The sequence below is a fragment of the Oncorhynchus gorbuscha genome, linkage group LG06, assembly GCF_021184085.1.
Source record: "Oncorhynchus gorbuscha isolate QuinsamMale2020 ecotype Even-year linkage group LG06, OgorEven_v1.0, whole genome shotgun sequence".
Taxonomy (NCBI): Eukaryota; Metazoa; Chordata; class Actinopteri; order Salmoniformes; family Salmonidae; genus Oncorhynchus; species Oncorhynchus gorbuscha.
The window spans coordinates 21864191-21884149 of NC_060178.1; the positions used below are offsets into that span (position 1 = coordinate 21864191).

The following is a 19959-nucleotide window of genomic DNA, read 5'->3' on the forward strand; positions in this document are numbered from 1 at the left end:
CCCCTACCTCTTCGTGCCCCCTACCTCTTCTTGCCCCCTACCTCTTCTTGCCCCCTACCTGTCCATGCCCCCTACCTCTTCCTGCCCCTACATGTCCATGTCCCTACCTCTTCTTGCCCCCTACCTCTTCTTGCCCCCTACCTCTTCTTGCCCCCTACCTCTTCTTGCCCCCTACCTCTTCTTGCCCCCTACCTCTTCTTGCCCCTACCTCTTCTTGCCCCTACCTGTCCATGCTCCCTACCTCTTCTTGCCCCAACCTGTCCATGCTCCCTACCTCTTCTTGCCCCTACCTGTCCATGTCCCCTACCTCTTCTTGCCCCTACCTGTCCATGCTCCCTACCTCTTCTTGCCCCTACCTGTCCATGCTCCCTACCTCTTCTTGCCCCTACCTGTCCATGTCCCCTACCTCTTCTTGCCCCTACCTGTACATGCCCCCTACCTCTTCCTACCCCCTACCTGTCCATGACCCCTACCTCTTCCTGCCACCTACCTGTCCATGCCCCCTACCTCTTCCTGCCCCCTACCTCTTCCTGCCCCCAAACTGTCCATGCCCCTACCTCTTCCTGCCACCTACTTGTCCATGCTCCCTACCTCTTCTTGCCCCCTACCTCTTCTTGCACCCTACCTGTCCATGCCCCCTACCTCTTCTTGCCCCCTACCTCTTCTTGCCCCCTACCTGTCCATGCCCCCTACCTCTTCTTGCCCCTACCTGTCCATGCTCCCTACCTCTTCTTGCCCCTACCTGACCATGCCCCCTACCTATTCTTGCCCCCTACCTCTTCTTGCCCCCTACCTGTCCATGCCCCCTACCTCTTCCTGCCCCCTACCTGTCCATGCCCCCTACCTGTCCAAGCCCCCTACCTCTTCCTGCCCCCTACCTGTCCATGCCCCCTACCTCTTCCTGCCCCCTACCTGTCCATGCCCCCTACCTCTTCCTGCCCCCTACCTGTCCATGCCCCCTACCTCTTCCTGCCCCCTACCTCTTCCTGCCCCCTACCTCTCCCTTCCCCAAACCTGTCCATGCCCCCTACCTGTCCATGCCCCCTACCTCTTCTTGCCCCTTACCTGTCCATGTCCCCTACCTCTTCCTGCCCCCTACCTCTTCTTGCCCCCTACCTCTTCTTGCCCCCTACCTGTCCATGCCCCCTACCTCTTCCTGCCCCTACATGTCCATGTCCCTACCTCTTCCTGCCCCCTACCTCTTCCTGCCCCCTACCTCTTCCTGCACCCTACCTCTTCTTGCCCCTACCTGTCCATGCCCCCTACCTCTTCGTGCCCCCTACCTCTTCTTGCCCCCTACCTCTTCTTGCCCCCTACCTGTCCATGCCCCCTACCTCTTCCTGCCCCTACATGTCCATGTCCCTACCTCTTCTTGCCCCCTACCTCTTCTTGCCCCCTACCTCTTCTTGCCCCCTACCTCTTCTTGCCCCCTACCTCTTCTTGCCCCCTACCTATTCTTGCCCCCTACCTCTTCTTGCCCCCTACCTCTTCTTGCCCCCTACCTCTTCTTGCCCCCTACCTCTTCTTGCCCCCTACCTCTTCTTGCCCCCTACCTCTTCTTGCCCCTACCTGTCCATGCCCCCTACCTCTTCCTGACCCCTACCTCTTCCTGCCCCCTACCTCTTCCTGCCCCCTACCTCTTCCTGCCCCCTACCTGTACATGCCCCCTACCTCTTCCTACCCCTGCCTGTCCATGCCCCCTACCTCTTCTTGCCCCTACCTGTCCATTCCCCTACCTGTCCATGCTCCCTACCTCTTCTTGCCCCTACCTGTCCATGCCCCCTACCTCTTCCTGACCCCTACCTCTTCCTGCCCCCTAACTCTTCCTGCCCCCTACCTGTCCATGCTCCCTACCTCTTCTTGCCCCTACCTGTCCATGTCCCCTACCTCTTCTTGCCCCTACCTGTCCATGCCCCCTGCCTCTTCCTGGCCCCTACCTCTTCCTGCCCCTACCTCTTCCTGCCCCTACCTCTTCCTGCCCCCTACCTCTTCTTGCCCCCTACCTCTTCCTGCCCCCTACCTCTTCCTGCACCCTACCTCTTCTTGCCCCTACCTGTCCATGCCCCCTACCTCTTCGTGCCCCCTACCTCTTCTTGCCCCCTACCTCTTCTTGCCCCCTACCTGTCCATGCCCCCTACCTCTTCCTGCCCCTACATGTCCATGTCCCTACCTCTTCTTGCCCCCTACCTCTTCTTGCCCCCTACCTCTTCTTGCCCCCTACCTCTTCTTGCCCCCTACCTATTCTTGCCCCCTACCTCTTCTTGCCCCCTACCTCTTCTTGCCCCCTACCTCTTCTTGCCCCCTACCTCTTCTTGCCCCCTACCTCTTCTTGCCCCCTACCTCTTCTTGCCCCTACCTGTCCATGCCCCCTACCTCTTCCTGACCCCTACCTCTTCCTGCCCCCTACCTCTTCCTGCCCCCTTCCTCTTCCTGCCCCCTACCTGTACATGCCCCCTACCTCTTCCTACCCCTGCCTGTCCATGCCCCCTACCTCTTCTTGCCCCTACCTGTCCATTCCCCTACCTGTCCATGCTCCCTACCTCTTCTTGCCCCTACCTGTCCATGCCCCCTACCTCTTCCTGGCCCCTACCTCTTCCTGCCCCCTAACTCTTCCTGCCCCCTACCTGTCCATGCTCCCTACCTCTTCTTGCCCCTACCTGTCCATGTCCCCTACCTCTTCTTGCCCCTACCTGTCCATGCCCCCTGCCTCTTCCTGGCCCCTACCTCTTCCTGCCCCCTACCTCTTCCTGCCCCTACCTCTTCCTGCCCCCTACCTGTACATGCCCCTACCTCTTCCTGCCCCCTACCTCTTCCTGCCCCCAACCTGTCCATGCCCCCTACCTCTTCCTGCCACCTACTTGTCCATGCTCCCTACCTCTTCCTGCCCCCTACCTGTCCATGTCCCCTACCTCTTCCTGCCCCTACCTCTTCTTGCCCCCTACCTCTTCTTGCCCCCTACCTGTCCATGCCCCCTACCTCTTCTTGCCCCCTACCTCTTCTTGCCCCCTACCTCTTCTTACCTCCTACCTCTTCTTGTCCCCTACCTCTTCCTGCCCCCTACCTCTTCCTGCCCCCTACCTCTTCTTGCCCCCTACCTGTCTATGCCCCCTACCTGTCTATGCCCCCTACCTCTTCTTGCCCCCTACCTCTTCTTGCCCCCTACCTCTTCTTGCCCCCTACCTCTTCTTGCCCACTACCTCTTCTTGCCCCCTACCTCTTCTTGCCCCCTACCTCTTCTTGTCCCCTACCTCTTCCTGCCCCCTACCTCTTCCTGCCCCCTACCTCTTCCTGCCCCCTACCTCTTCTTGCCCCTACCTGTCCATGCCCCCTACCTCTTCTTGCCCCCTACCTCTTCTTGCCCCTACCTCTTCTTGCCCCTACCTCTTCTTGCCACCTACCTCTTCTTGCCCCTACCTGTCCATGATCCCTACCTCTTCTTGCCCCTACCTGTCCATGCCCCCTACCTCTTCTTGCCCCTACCTGTCCATGCTCCCTACCTGTCCATGTCCCCTACCTCTTCTTGCCCCCTACCTCTTCTTGCCCCTACCTGTCCATGCCCCCTACCTCTTCTGGCCCCTACCTGTCCATGCCCCCTACTTCTTCTTGCCCCTACCTGTCCATGCCCCCTACCTCTTCTTGCCCCCTACCTCTTCTTGCCCCTACCTGTCCATGTCCCCTACCTCTTCTTGCCCCCTACCTCTTCTTGCCCCTACCTGTCCATGCCCCCTACCTCTTCTTGCCCCCTACCTCTTCTTGCTCCTACCTGTCCATGCCCTCTACCTCTTCTTGCCCCTACCTGTCCATGCCCCCTACCTCTTCTTGCCCCCTACCTCTTCCTGCCCCCTACCTGTCCATGCTCTCTACCTCTTCTTGCCCCTACATGTCCATGCCCCCTACCTCTTCTTGCCCCTACCTGTCCATGCCCCCTACCTCTTCTTGCCCCCTACCTCTTCTTGCCCCTACCTGTCCATGCTCCCTACCTCTTCTTGCCCCTACCTGTCCATGCCCCCTACCTCTTCCTGGCCCCTACCTCTTCCTGCCCCCTAACTCTTCCTGCCCCCTACCTGTCCATGCTCCCTACCTCTTCTTGCCCCTACCTGTCCATGTCCCCTACCTCTTCTTGCCCCTACCTGTCCATGCCCCCTACCTCTTCCTGGCCCCTACCTCTTCCTGCCCCCTACCTCTTCCTGCCCCCTACCTCTTCCTGCCCCCTACCTGTATACATGCCCCTACCTCTTCCTGCCCCCTACCTCTTCCTGCCCCCAACCTGTCCATGCCCCCTACCTCTTCCTGCCACCTACTTGTCCATGCCCCCTACCTGTCCATGCTCCCTACCTGTCCATGCCCCCTACCTGTCCATGCCCCCTACCTGTCCATGCTCCCTACCTGTCCATGCCCCCTACCTGTCCATGCCCCCACCTCTTCTTGCCCCTACCTGTCCATGCCCCCTACCTGTCCATGCTCCCTACCTGTCCATGCCCCCTACCTCTTCTTGCCCCTACCTGTCCATGCTCCCTACCTGTCCATGTTCCCTACCTGTCCATGCCCCCTACCTCTTCCTGCCCCCTACCTCTTCCTGCCCCCTACCTCTTCCTGCCCCCTACCTCTTCCTACCCCTGCCTGTCCATGCCCCCTACCTCTTCTTGCCCCTACCTGTCCATTCCCCTACCTGTCCATGCTCCCTACCTCTTCTTGCCCCTACCTGTCCATGCCCCCTACCTCTTCCTGGCCCCTACCTCTTCCTGCCCCCTAACTCTTCCTGCCCCCTACCTGTCCATGCTCCCTACCTCTTCTTGCCCCTACCTGTCCATGTCCCCTACCTCTTCTTGCCCCTACCTGTCCATGCCCCCTACCTCTTCCTGGCCCCTACCTCTTCCTGCCCCCTACCTATTCCTGCCCCCTACCTCTTCCTGCCCCCTACCTGTACATTCCCCTACCTCTTCCTGCCCCCTACCTCTTCCTGCCCCCAACCTGTCCATGCCCCCTACCTCTTCCTGCCACCTACTTGTCCATGCTCCCTACCTCTTCCTGCCCCCTACCTGTCCATGTCCCCTACCTCTTCCTGCCCCTACCTCTTCTTGCCCCCTACCTCTTCTTGCCCCCTACCTGTCCATGCCCCCTACCTCTTCTTGCCCCCTACCTCTTCTTGCCCCCTACCTCTTCTTACCTCCTACCTCTTCTTGTCCCCTACCTCTTCCTGCCCCCTACCTCTTCCTGCCCCCTACCTCTTCTTGCCCCCTACCTGTCTATGCCCCCTACCTGTCTATGCCCCCTACCTCTTCTTGCCCCCTACCTCTTCTTGCCCCCTACCTCTTCTTGCCCCCTACCTCTTCTTGCCCACTACCTCTTCTTGCCCCCTACCTCTTCTTGCCCCCTACCTCTTCTTGTCCCCTACCTCTTCCTGCCCCCTACCTCTTCCTGCCCCCTACCTCTTCCTGCACCCTACCTCTTCTTGCCCCTACCTGTCCATGCCCCCTACCTCTTCTTGCCCCTACCTCTTCTTGCCACCTACCTCTTCTTGCCCCTACCTGTCCATGATCCCTACCTCTTCTTGCCCCTACCTGTCCATCCCCCTACCTCTTCTTGCCCCTACCTGTCCATGCTCCCTACCTGTCCATGTCCCCTACCTCTTCTTGCCCCCTACCTCTTCTTGCCCCTACCTGTCCATGCCCCCTACCTCTTCTGGCCCCTACCTGTCCATGCCCCCTACTTCTTCTTGCCCCTACCTGTCCATGCCCCCTACCTCTTCTTGCCCCTACCTCTTCTTGCCCCTACCTGTCCATGTCCCCTACCTCTTCTTGCCCCCTACCTCTTCTTGCCCCTACCTGTCCATGCCCCCTACCTCTTCTTGCCCCCTACCTCTTCTTGCTCCTACCTGTCCATGCCCTCTACCTCTTCTTGCCCCTACCTGTCCATGCCCCCTACCTCTTCTTGCCCCCTACCTCTTCCTGCCCCCTACCTGTCCATGCTCCCTACCTCTTCTTGTCCCTACCTGTCCATGTCCCCTACCTCTTCCTGCCCCCTACCTCTTCCTGCCCCCTACCTGTCCATGCCCCCTACCTCTTCTTGCCCCATACCTGTCCATGCCCCCTACCTCTTCTTGCCCCTACATGTCCATGCCCCCTACCTCTTCTTGCCCCTACCTGTCCATGCCCCCTACCTCTTCTTGCCCCCTACCTCTTCTTGCCCCTACCTGTCCATGCTCCCTACCTCTTCTTTGCCCTACCTGTCCATGTCCTCTACCTCTTCTTGCCCCCTACCTCTTCTTGCCCCCTACCTCTTCTTGCCCCTACCTGTCCATGCCCCCTACCTCTTCTTGCCCCTACCTGTCCATGTCCCCTACCTCTTCTTGCCCCTACCTGTCCATGCTCCCTACCTGTCCATGCCCCCTACCTGTCCATGCTCCCTACCTGTCCATGCCCCCTACCTGTCCATGCTCCCTACCTGTCCATGCTCCCTACCTGTCCATGCCCCCTACCTGTCCATGCCCCCTACCTGTCCATGCTCCCTACCTGTCCATGCCCCCTACCTGTCCATGCCCCCACCTCTTCTTGCCCCTACCTGTCCATGCCCCCTACCTCTTCTTGCCCCTATCTGTCCATGCCCCCTACCTGTCCATGCCCCCTACCTCCTCTTGCCCCCTACCTGTCCATGCCCCCTACCTGTCCATGCTCAATTCCTGTCCATGCCCCCTACCTCTTCTTGCCCCTACCTGTCCATGTTCCCTACCTGTCCATGTTCCCTACCTGTCCATGCCCCCTACCTGTCCATGCCCCCTACCTTTCCATGTTCCCTACCTGTCCATGTTCCCTAAGTGTCCATGTTCCCTACCTGTCCATGCCCCCTACCTGTCCATGCCCCCTACCTGTCCATGCCCCCTACCTGTCCATGTTCCCTACCTGTCCATGTTCCCTACCTGTCCATGCCCCCTACCTGTCCATGTTCCCTACCTGTCCACGCCTCCTACCTGTCCATGTTCCCTACCTGTCCATGCCCCTACCTGTCCATGTTCCCTACCTGTCCATGTTCCCTACCTGTCCATGTTCCCTACCTGTCCATGTTCCCTACCTGTCCATGCTCCCTACCTGTCCATGTTCCCTACCTGTCCATGCCCCCTACGTCTTCTTGCCCCTACCTGGCCATGTCCCCTACCTCTTCTTGCCCCTACCTGTCCATGCTCCCTACCTGTCCATGCTCCCTACCTGTCCATGCTCCCTACCTGTCCATTCCCCATACCTGTCCATGTTCCCTACCTGTCCATTCCCCATACCTGTCCATGCTCCCTACCTGTCCATGCCCCCTACCTCTTCTTGCCCCCTACCTGTCCATGCCCCCTACCTGTCCATGTTCCCTACCCGTCCATGTTCCCTACCTGTCCATGTTCCCTACCTGTCCATGCTCCCTACCTGGCCATGTTCCCTACCTGTCCATGCTCCCTACCTGTCCATGCCCCCTACCTCTTCTTGCCCCTACCTGTCCATGCCCCCTACCTGTCCATGTTCCTTACCTGTCCATGCTCCCTACCTGTCCATGCTCCCTACCTGTCCATGCTCCCTACCTGTCCATGCTCCCTACCTGTCCATGCCCCCTACCTCTTCTTGCCCCTACCTGTCCATGTTCCCTACCTGTCCATGCTCCCTACCTGTCCATGCTCCCTACCTGTCCATCCCTACCTGTCCATGCTCCCTACCTGTCCATGTTCCCTACCTGTCCATGCCCCCTACCTCTTCTTGCCCCTACCTGTCCATGCTCCCTACCTGTCCATGTTCCATACCTGTCCATGCTCCTTACCTGTCCATGCTCCCTACCTGTCCATGTTCCCTACCTGTCCATGTTCCCTACCTGTCCATGCCCCCTACCTGTCCATGCTCCCTACCTGTCCATGCCCCCTACCTCTTCTTGCCCCCTACCTGTCCATGCCCCCTACCTCTTCTTGCCCCCTACCTGTCCATGCCCCCTACCTGTCCATGTTCCCTACCTGTCCATGCCCCCTACCTGTCCATGTTCCCTACCTGTCCATGCCCCCTACGTGTCCATGTTCCCTACCTGTCCATGTTCCCTACCTGTCCATGTTCCCTACCTGTCCATGCTCCCTACCTGTCCATGTTCCCTACCTGTCCATACTTCCTACCTGTCCATGCTCCCTACCTGTCCATGTTCCCTACCTGTCCATGTTCCCTACCTGTCCATGCCCCCTACCTCTTCTTTCCCCTACCTGTCCATGTTCCCTACCTGTCCATGCTCCCTACCTGTCCATGCTCCCTACCTGGCCATGTTCCCTACCTGTCCATGCTCCCTACCTGTCCATGCCTCCTACCTCTTCTTGCCCCTACCTGTCCATGCCCCCTACCTGTCCATTTTCCCTACCTGTCCATGCTCCCTACCTGTCCATGCTCCCTACCTGTCCATGCTCCCTACCTGTCCATGTTCCCTACCTGTCCATGCTCCCTACCTGTCCATGCCCCCTACCTGTCCATGTTCCCTACCTGTCCATGTTCCCTACCTGTCCATGTTCCCTACCTGTCCATGCTCCCTACCTGTCCATGTTCCTTACCTGTCCATGCTCCCTACCTGTCCATTCCCCCTACCTGTCCATGTTCCCTACCTGTCCATGCTCCCTACCTGTCCATGCTCCCTACCTGTCCATGTTCCCTACCTGTCCATGCCCCCTACCTCTTCTTGCCCCTACCTGTCCATGTTCCCTACCTGTCCATGTTCCCTACCTGTCCATGTTCCCTACCTGTCCATGTTCCCTACCTGTCCATGCCCCCTACCTGTCCATGCTCCCTACCTGTCCATGCTCCCTACCTGTCCATGTTCCCTACCTGTCCATGCCCCCTACCTCTTCTTGCCCCTACCTGTCCATGTTCCCTACCTGTCCATGCTCCCTACCTGTCCATGTTCCCTACCTGTCCATGCTCCCTACCTGTCCATGTTCCCTACCTGTCCTTGCCCCCTACCTCTTCTTGCCCCTACCTGTCCATGCTCCCTACCTGTCCATGCTCCCTACCTGTCCATGCTCCCTACCTGTCCATGTTCCCTACCTGTCCATGCCCCCTACCTGTCCATGCTCCCTACCTGTCCATGCACCCTACCTCTTCTTGCCCCCTACCTGTCCATGCCCCCTACCTGTCCATGCCCCCTACCTCTTCTTGCCCCCTACCTGTCCATGCCCCCTACCTGTCCATGCCCCCTACCTGTCCATGTTCCCTACCTGTCCATGCCCCCTACCTGTCCATGTTCCCTACCTGTCCATGCCCCCTACGTGTCCATGTTCCCTACCCGTCCATGTTCCCTACCTGTCCATGTACCCTACCTGTCCATGTTCCCTACCTGTCCATGCTCCCTACCTGTCCATGTTCCCTACCTGTCCATACTTCCTACCTGTCCATGCTCCCTACCTGTCCATGTTCCCTACCTGTCCATGCTCCCTACCTCTTCTTGCCCCTACCTGTCCATGCTCCCTACCTGTCCATGTTCCCTACCTGTCCATGTTCCCTACCTGTCCATGCCCCCTACCTCTTCTTGCCCCTACCTGTCCATGCTCCCTACCTGTCCATGTTCCCTACCTGTCCATGCTCCCTACCTGTCCATGTTCCCTACCTGTCCATACTTCCTACCTGTCCATGCTCCCTACCTGTCCATGTTCCCTACCTGTCCATGCTCCCTACCTCTTCTTGCCCCTACCTGTCCATGCACCCTACCTGTCCATGTTCCCTACCTGTCCATGTTCCCTACCTGTCCATGCCCCCTACCTCTTCTTGCCCCTACCTGTCCATGCTCCCTACCTGTCCATGTTCCCTACCTGTCCATGCTCCCTACCTGTCCATGCTCCCTACCTGTCCATGCTCCCTACCTGTCCATGCTCCCTACCTGCCCATGTTCCTTACCTGTCCATGCTCCCTACCTGTCCATGCTCCCTACCTGTCCATGTTCCCTACCTGTCCATGCCCCCTACCTCTTCTTTCCCCTACCTGTCCATGTTCCCTACCTGTCCATGCTCCCTACCTGTCCATGCTCCCTACCTGGCCATGTTCCCTACCTGTCCATGCTCCCTACCTGTCCATGCCTCCTACCTCTTCATGCCCCTACCTGTCCATGCCCCCTACCTGTCCATGTTCCCTACCTGTCCATGCTCCCTACCTGTCCATGCTCCCTACCTGTCCATGCTCCCTACCTGTCCATGTTCCCTACCTGTCCATGTTCCCTACCTGTCCATGCTCCCTACCTGTCCATGTTCCTTACCTGTCCATGCTCCCTACCTGTCCATTCCCCCTACCTGTCCATGTTCCCTACCTGTCCATGCTCCCTACCTGCCCATGTTCCCTACCTGTCCATGCCCCCTACCTCTTCTTGCCCCTACCTGTCCATGTTCCCTACCTGTCCATGTTCCCTACCTGTCCATGTTCCCTACCTGTCCATGCCCCCTACCTGTCCATGCCCCCTACCTGTCCATGCTCCCTACCTGTCCATGCTCCCTACCTGTCCATGTTCCCTACCTGTCCATGCCCCCTACCTCTTCTTGCCCCTACCTGTCCATGTTCCCTACCTGTCCATGCTCCCTACCTGTCCATGTTCCCTACCTGTCCATGCTCCCTACCTGTCCATGTTCCCTACCTGTCCATGCCCCCTACCTCTTCTTGCCCCTACCTGTCCATGTTCCATACCTGTCCATGCTCCCTACCTGTCCATGCTCCCTACCTGTCCATGTTCCCTACCTGTCCATGCCCCCTACGTGTCCATGTTCCCTACCTGTCCATGTTCCCTACCTGTCCATGTTCCCTACCTGTCCATGTTCCCTACCTGTCCATGTTCCCTACCTGTCCATGCCCCCTACCTCTTCTTGCCCCTACCTGTCCATGTTCCCTACCTGTCCATGCTCCCTACCTGTCCATGTTCCCTACCTGTCCATGCTCCCTACCTGTCCATGTTCCCTACCTGTCCATGCCCCCTACCTCTTCTTGCCCCTACCTGTCCATGTTCCCTACCTGTCCATGCTCCCTACCTGTCCATGCTCCCTACCTGTCCATGTTCCCTACCTGTCCATGCCCCCTACGTGTCCATGTTCCCTACCTGTCCATGTTCCCTACCTGTCCATGTTCCCTACCTGTCCATGCTCCCTACCTGTCCATGTTCCCTACCTGTCCATGTTCCCTACCTGTCCATACTCCCTACCTGTCCATGCTCCCTACCTGTCCATGTTCCCTACCTGTCCATGCTCCCTACCTGTCCATGCTCCCTACCTCTTCTTGCCCCTACCTGTCCATGTTCCCTACCTGTCCATGCTCCCTACCTGTCCATGCTCCCTACCTGTCCATGTTCCCTACCTGTCCATGCTCCCTACCTCTTCTTGCCCCTACCTGTCCATGTTCCCTACCTGTCCATGCTCCCTACCTGTCCATGTTCCCTACCTGTCCATGCTCCCTACCTGTCTATTCTTCTGGCCCAATCCACCTGTTGCTCCTGTGGAATACACACCCTGTCCCTTGTCCCGCGGGAGGACAGACTATCACACACACCACTCTAACCCTGCACTCGGTCCAAAAATACTCCCTCACACACCATGTCAGCACCACCATGACCAGCAGGTCTACAAAGTTTATCCACTCACTCCACTACCAAACCGTGTGTGTGTCCTCTCACTGCCCACACACAATGCACACAAACACACATATGCCAGGTAGCAGTGGTTGGATTGGTGACTCAAAAACAACATACTAATAAGTACCTTACATCGTAAACCAAGCAAAAATACAATTATGCTTGAAAATGTGGACGTTTTAAAACTAAAGAAAAATGTTAGCCTGATATACAGTAAATACATTTAGCTTGGACACAGATACAATACACAGTAAACCACATTTTGTTTATGTAACAGGCATTCTCTAAATGTACGGTATGTAGACTTTTCACACAATATATGAACATGTATGATGATCATGGGAACTAATGTGATAGGCTTATAACAAATTTAAAAAATGAATATTAAAACAAATACCAATAATAATAGCCTAATCATAATAACCATAAGTAAAATGCACATTAATCTAAGTATATTTATTGAGTATGATATATCTCATGTATTATATGACTAGTAATAACGGTAGTTATTTTTAGTATCAGTCATTCATAGTAATAGTTGTTATTATTAATAGGCTGGTATTTTATTTTATGACACAAAAAAAACTCCAAAACAACACACACACATATGTGGCTATTACTTCGGAAACATTCTGACATGTGACATTCTCAAAAATTATGCAATTGCTATTTCGTAAACATATTAGTCGCCTCACCCAGACGAGCGCTAATGTTTAACTGCGTGCCTATGACGTTATTAGTTTCCTTTAAAAATTTCCGGCCGAAACGCAGGAAGTAGTGCAGGGATAAAAATGTGGGAATTCGAGAGAAAAAAATGTCAGAAATGTAAAGAATGTTTTCCTTGTACAGTGAATGAAAGCGCATTAGAAACAACGTAACCGGCAGACAACTGTACATATAATGCAACTGACCAGTAACGCAGAAACAGAAAGTTTGGTCACTCACAATGTACTGCTTTTAAAAGAACACTGATGTATGTTCACTTACAAAACAAATAGACAGATACAATATTTTGAAAACTTACCTGTTGAAGGTCAAGCAACAACAACCCCGGTGGGTGGGTCAGGCAGGGAAGTGGAATTTTTGGGGCAGGTTTCTGTGAAGAAATATCAGTATTTGTACCCCCTTGGAAGCGCAATGGAGGGCTGGAATTTCAGGAATTAGCTGTGGTATGACATGAAGCCTGGAAGGCAGAGAAAAAGACTTGGGGAAAGAAGGAGGCAGGACTGACCGGTCAACATGTAATGAGGGAGGGGGATCAGAGGGGAGGGCCAGGGCTCCGAAAAGCAAAAGAAAGCCAGCCTCGGAGGGGAAAAGGAAATCCATCAAGAAAAACGTGTGGATTATCATTGCCGCTGTAAGGAGAGGGACAAACACACAAAGGGACAAAGCTATTGCGAAACCTTATCAGCCCTCTTATAATTATCTAAAGTTGTGAAATAACCCTAATTAAATATTAAAATACCCCTATTGGCTTTTTATATATGACACTATTCAAATAATATAAATGTGATAAATAGTACAAATTACTAGGACATTACCTATAAATAGGCTGTGTACTTAAAAACAATGTGTAATGACCTTTGGCAAAATATGTTGATATATTTCGTTTAGTTTAGAATAATGATTTTTCGTTCGATATCATTAGTTATTTATTTATAGCAAACGTGGAAAATCGATTGTGCAATTCATCTTTACAGAAAGCATAATACCTTGAGCACTGACGGTTAACTGGACTCTGGACAACTGGAGCCTGTCAGGTTTGAATTAAATAGATAATAGAGCGCCCTCCAGTGGATAATATAGGTAATTACCTAACAGGTAAGGTTTCAGTTGTGCATTGTACAGTTCCATCTGAAATCAAGTCAGTAACCTTTTGCATGTCTTTTAAAATGAAAACAATTATGTGACCTATAAAAAAAACTATATTTGAATAAGCAGTTTATAACATTGTGATAGCTGTTTGTCTATAACATCCTCTGCAAGATCAAACACAATCAAATAAACTTAGGGTATTTCTTAATAAAAAATAATACAGGTTTATAGTGAAACTAGTGGTGTTTTAGATTGACATATATTGATTGGTCGTACATACTGAACATATTTTTCTACAACATCAAGTCCATCTTAAACATGGCTCTTTTCATGAGATCTGATTTCACACTTCACCCACTTGATTCATTTTTGCCTTCATCCATGTAAGTCGCTTTGGATAAAAGCGTCTGCTAAATGGCATACTATACTATATCCAGGAATGATTTTCTGATCATTCCCCTCTCTTTTTCCTCTTTTTGGCGTACACCCAGTCCATTCCATAGTTCACTCTCCTATCACAGTGGTACATTTCCTCAATAGTAACCTAGAGTGCTCTACAATCAATCGTTTGATCAGACTACATAAAGTCCATCACAAACTACAGGAGATTTTTTTTGCTTTCATTTGAAGGAGAAAAAAAGGAAGAGAAAGTTATTCTAGAAACTATACAGTATAAATTAACGTATAAGCCTCCTGTTAACAAAGAAGTTGTACTATTTTTTTTAAAGACACAAGAAATATGTGGAATGTTTAAAAGCTACTCTACAAAATTGAATTATTCTTAAGCCACCCAGCATTATCCTCAGGTTCTCATTGGTGCCTTTCGGGATCGAGGGTGGAGTCAGTCATTCCTGAGTGACATAGAGGGAGGACCCTCTATATACCAACTCTAGGAAGGGAAATGGGCTGTGCTATACAGTACATCAATGTACACTATAAAGACTGACCGCTTCACAAAAGTAAGCTCTCCACAATAGAGGCAACGGAATGACACTCAGTAACCTCAATGGAGAACGATGTTCCTTAATGGGTCTGTGTCTTCAGGCTAGGAGAATATTCACGTTTTTTGGTCCGATTCCTAAACCAGGGAGTGTTCAGTCCTTGCCCAGTATGTGTCCATAAGCTTGTGGACACACAGAATCTCCTACTCCATGCATTCCACAGGGAGTTCAGGTCCTTAGACTTCTTTAGGCGAAGTGATTTGTTCCGCTACCTCTCTTGAACATGCTCTCTCTCTCATGGAGTTCCTTCCCGAGTCATCATTTCTTGGACAAGAATTTCATCTTATTTCCTGAAAATGAAAACAGGCAACAGAACCGGATCAAAAAAACGTTGGTGTGAGAGGCAAGTTCTGGCAACCCTTTCATACATTGAGGAGGAATGTAGTTTCACTAATGTATCACAATTTACAATGACAATTGAATCAGAAACTATTATCCAGAGTGACTTGGGATATGATCTATGTAGGTACTAGAGTGGATAGGGTGATTGGGAGAGGATTTGGGCCTCACCAAGACCCTTGAGGAATTTGTTGACCCCACGTTGCTCGCTCCCTGGGAGAGAGTCCAGGTAGTCTTGTGACCTCACCTCAAACAGACCTGGACACACAACAACAACAACAGTAGAATAATGAGAACACATACAACTGTTAGACAATTGTGAAAAATTGTCATATAATCATGCATTTCAGACAGACTTACAGATTCCAAAAGCAGACTTATCTTATGGCAGTGCCCATAACCTGGTACTGTTCCCCCTCTCTCTGTACTTCTTAGACGCTGCCTGGCTGTACCCCCCCCTCTCTCTGTACTTCTTAGACGCTGCCTGGCTGTACCCCCCCTCTCCGTACCTCTTAGACCCTGCCTGGCTGTACCCCCCTCTCCGTACCTCTTAGACCCTGCCTGGTTGTACCCCCCTCTCCGTACCTCTTAGACCCTGCCTGGCTGTACCCCCTCTCCGTACCTCTTAGACCCTGCCTGGTTGTACCCTCCCTCTCCGTACCTCTTAGACGCTGCCTGGCTGTACCCCCCTCTCTGTACCTCTTAGACCCTGCCTGGCTGTACCCCCTCTCTCCGTACCTCTTAGACCCTGCCTGGCTGTACCCCCTCTCTCCGTACCTCTTAGACCCTGCCTGCGCTGCTCTCTCTCTGCAACGAACCCAGCGAACATCTGGGTCTCCATGAAGACCTCCAGGAACCTTTTCAGACTCTTTGAGGTGACAGCCTTGCGAAAGGCCTCACGCTGAAAGTAGGACGGCGTGGGGGAGGAGGGGGCTCCAGACTCATCCTCTCGATCCCCCCCGCCCATGAAGAGAGGGTAGTGGCCCACCATTTCTACGAAGAAACATACAAAGGCCTCCGACACCACGGTACTGAGGGAGCTTGAGTCTAGAGAGAGAGAGAGAGAGAGAGAGAGAGAGAGAGAGAGAGAGAGAGAGAGAGAGAGAGAGAGAGAGAGAGAGAGAGAGAGAGAGAGAGAGAGAGAGAGAGAGAGAGAGAGAGAGAGAGAGAGAGAGAGAGAGAGAGAGAGAGCCTTTCAACACGGAGGTCATATGCTTGGGTAATAAAAATATCAGTTGTCACATAGACCATCAAGGCTGTATCGGTCATAACAAGACCCTTCTGCGAGACGTGTTAATATAGTAGCACTGACTCACCGGTGGGCATCTCACTGGCCAGTTCCTTCCTCTTGTCCAGAACATGTTCCAGAGCAGCCTGCAGCTTATGAGGCAGAATGGAGTCCTCGTCATCCAGCTGGATAGGAAAGACCGAGGTGTGAGAGGAAAGGATGACCGTGTCCCATGAGCATAGAGGTGTTGCTACATATATAGCTGTAGACAACTGTTTAAGATATATACAGTATGTTGTTGGTCTGTTGCTATAGGTACTATTGTTAGAGGTTTATACCTGTCTGAGGAAGCGGCTGTTGCCGAGGTCGACCACCAGGACCTAAGGAGAGAGCAAAGGGCAGGGTGATGTCATTTCCTGTCAGTTTGGCAGCCTCAGCCCTTTCTCAGAGTAGAGACCATTGTTTAATGGAGGAAAGAGTTGAGGTCAGGGGCACACACACACACACACACACACACACACACACACACACACACACACACACACACACACACACACACACACACACACACACACACACACACACACACACACACACACACACACACACACACACACACACACACACACACACACACAGTCAGCTGGGCTCTGGAGTGTGGTCTCACCTCCTCTATGGGCAGCTCTTTGAGACTGGGCAGGGAGCTGGATAGCAGACCCACAATGAAGGGTGTGGGGGTACACACTATGTCCAGCATGGCAGGGGGTAGCACGGGGATATAGGTGTGTTGCCAGGTGAAAGGGTAAAGTAGAGCAACCACCGCATGGCAGCACTGAGACAGAGTACTGCAGAGAGGGGAGAGAGAGAGAGCAGGGGAGCGAGGCAGAGAGATGACTATTGTTGATCAAGCACATTGCTCATTTGTAATACTCATATATATTGCTTTGGCAACAGTGGCAACCACCCATTCATGCGAATAAAGCAGTTGTTGAATTGAGAGAGAGAGAGAGAGAGAGAGAGAGAGAGAGAGAGAGAGAGAGAGAGAGAGATGGGAGATGTATATTTGGAAAGAGAGAGAGAACAGGGTGTCAACTACTAAAATCTAGTCAAATGATATAACCGCAGCATGTCTTCCATGTAGTTCCCGTTTCTACCACAAGATGGTGTTAGCAGATTCAAATGTGATTACCCAATACTTATTTTGGAACATAAAACTGAACATTGCATTTTTAAGCATGGCTTTTTTTTTTAAGGGAGTGGGATTTAACACTATAAAATATATACTGCGGGAGCGAATGAACTAACACCACACTGTTAACTTAATGCCTCCAATATGTGTGTCTGTTTTCATTTAATTCATTCAAAAACAATCTGTGATTGCGAGGCCAGGTTTCCACTCGTTTCAATGCAACAGTAGAAAAATGTCACAGTGGAACGACACACAATCTATTGTGGATTCACAGGCATTTCAGGTGGGCTTTTAAAAAGCAATGAAGTAGCACACTACACAGAGCAATGTACTGTATATCCAAGAAAGCCTACAGTATTTAGCATGTCAAGAAAGACCAGCGTAGCAATTCAAGGGTTTATCTCACGGCACCCATCAATAGCAGGTGATTAGTGGATGCTAGTGTGTCAATTGGTTGCACAAACACCAGTCTTACAGCTTAACTTTCTACACTAACCCTGTCTCTGGATTCCATGACACATTTCCAGAGAGAAATGATTGTTCCCTAGACGACTGTATAACACAACAGCATTCCTTCCTTAACACACTCTGTCTCTCTTTCTCTCGTCCAGGAGTCATCTGTCTCGTGTGTCTGACCGTCCATCGGTCTTGTGTGTGTCTGTCATATCCTTTTCACTGTCCGCTGCCTCTCACCTGATCCCACCTCACAGGTCCCAAGTCAGTAGAGGAGTAGCTAGAGAAGGTTGACTGATCGATAGCCCTGGCATAAACCCACAAGCCCCTGGTTCCTGTGCCTGTCCCAATAGCCCCCAGAAGTTTCAGTCTTTTAAACATTTGAATGAACTGGATAGGTGTAAGCTACTGTATAGGGTAATAGCTCCTCCTTATATAGGGGCTATTGTAAGGGTCTAGGATAGGGGGGGGGGTTCTTTTTGGACAGTGTCCCACCTGAGTTTGTCAGCGGTGAAGAGGACCCTGCGCTCCAGAAGCAGAGAGGCAAAGACTCTGAGGAGCAGACGCAGCGACAGAGAGGAGAACAGACACTCAAAATCTACATGCTCCAGACGAGAGTCAGACGGACGACACAGCTCTATCACCTGCAAGAGACAGAAGGAAAGAGAGAGAGACAAAAAGAGGGAGAGGGGAAAAGGAGGGAGAGAGGGATGGAGAACAAGAGAGAGATCTATATAAATACCCTATACACATCTAGACAGGAGTCATAAACACACACAGGGTTTAGCACCAAATACACATACATAGACAAAGTGACATACTAACTAGATAAATAAGACCTCAAGTCAATTATGTTTTGAATACAGTAAAGTGACAGGGCCAGTTGAGGTCTGTGCTCTAGCCCCCCAACCCTGCTGTGCACAGCTATTCCCCCTCACCTCAGTGCCTGAGCCAGGCAGGAAGTTCTTGACAGTGATGGTTCTTCCCGGGGCTGGGAATGGAGCCTCCATGATGCCTCTCATGAAGGGCTGCACAAGGGCTGGAGAGATGGCCCTCCTCTTCTCCACCTCATCCAGGATCTGTGGAGTCAGACACAACATATACATAATTCAATACGGAATAGAGTACATTACAAAGTAAACTAAGCATTCTGAAAACATACTGTATACACTATACACTCACACGCTCCCCTACATCCACAGATGTTTGCACATGCACGTTCACACAGATGAATCAGTAGCTCATTACAGGGGAGCCTAACCCACTATTCCACTGCGGTAACTACTTCAGCTGGGGTTCATATGTGTCTCTGTGTACTGGGGCCAGGGCAGCAGCCCACAAGCCGCGGTGGGAAAGTGGCAACCAGGGAGAGGGAGGGTGGGGCTCTGTGGATGCATAGGGTGGTCCCTCCCTGTGGGGTCCTTTATGTTGGCTCCAGTCCCTCTCCCTGTGGGAGGCTGTGGGTGGCTCTACTGAAGGCTGGGGGAGAATCTCAATTGCATACTCCTCGCGTCCTGTCTCCTCACTTCTTTCTCAAAACCCATTGGAGGAGAAAGCCAGAGGTCCATCTCCTTCAATGGGTTTTGAGAAGGAGGCTCGGAGAGAGGATGTGATGAGTATGCAATTGAGATGTTCCCAGGAGTTTGGCCTGACCATGTGACCTGACCAGGAAAAACTGTCTCTCTTTGACCTAGGTGTATAGATCTGTACACAGCAAATTCTCCAGTGTTAAAGCTACGCTGTGTTAAACGTAACACTGTTCCAGGGTCTATACAGATCCACATTTTTCAGTGTTAAATGAACACACTGCTTAGTGTAAAGCCTTATTTGCACATTTCCCAGTGTGCTTTTCGAGTGAATTGAGTTACCACCCATGACTGAATGTATTTGTTCGTGGCAGAGACATGATTGTTGCATTCATTCATTTTCAGTCCTGTGTCCTTCACCAAGTGAGATCCTAAGCAAATATGTTATAATTAAAATATAATTATTTAAGACAATACAATACGTATTTCATAAGGTCTAGTTATACCCTAATACAGTGGCCTTATTGCTGACTTATAAAGTAAAGTGTAATTCCTATTGGTATCCAGCCAGAATGTCTTTCTGAACTCAACCTGCATTCAGAATGACTGCCAGGGTTGGGAAGACTAAGATAAAAGACTACCTAAAGCATCTAAACAAAATTTCAGTTCCGGGGGCAAATAAGTCCAATGTATATGCAAAAACCTAGAAAATCTTCTTTAAAAACAATAATCTACCTGCAATAGAGCATGCTGGGAAAAATGATAATGAATGACCTGGTTTTGGTTTTGGGTCAACTCTTTAAAAAA

At 52.2% G+C, this 19959-nt stretch overlaps 2 protein-coding genes across 3 annotated transcripts in view; one reads left to right on the forward strand and one right to left on the reverse strand.

Annotated features, from left to right (window-relative positions):
• Positions 1-19959, forward strand: part of LOC124037684 (phospholipid phosphatase 2-like) — a 126174-nt gene that overhangs the window by 58671 nt on the left and 47544 nt on the right. The gene's annotated exons all lie outside the window — the stretch shown is intronic.
• Positions 13509-18705, reverse strand: LOC124037683 (DENN domain-containing protein 2A-like; the record flags this gene model as incomplete). Its single annotated transcript, XM_046352638.1, is given in 8 exon segments — positions 13509-14707; positions 14928-15014; positions 15534-15803; positions 16073-16169; positions 16323-16364; positions 16652-16829; positions 18122-18270; positions 18565-18705. Coding segments are annotated over 8 exon segments (996 nt in total), but the record flags the coding sequence as incomplete, so codon positions are not given.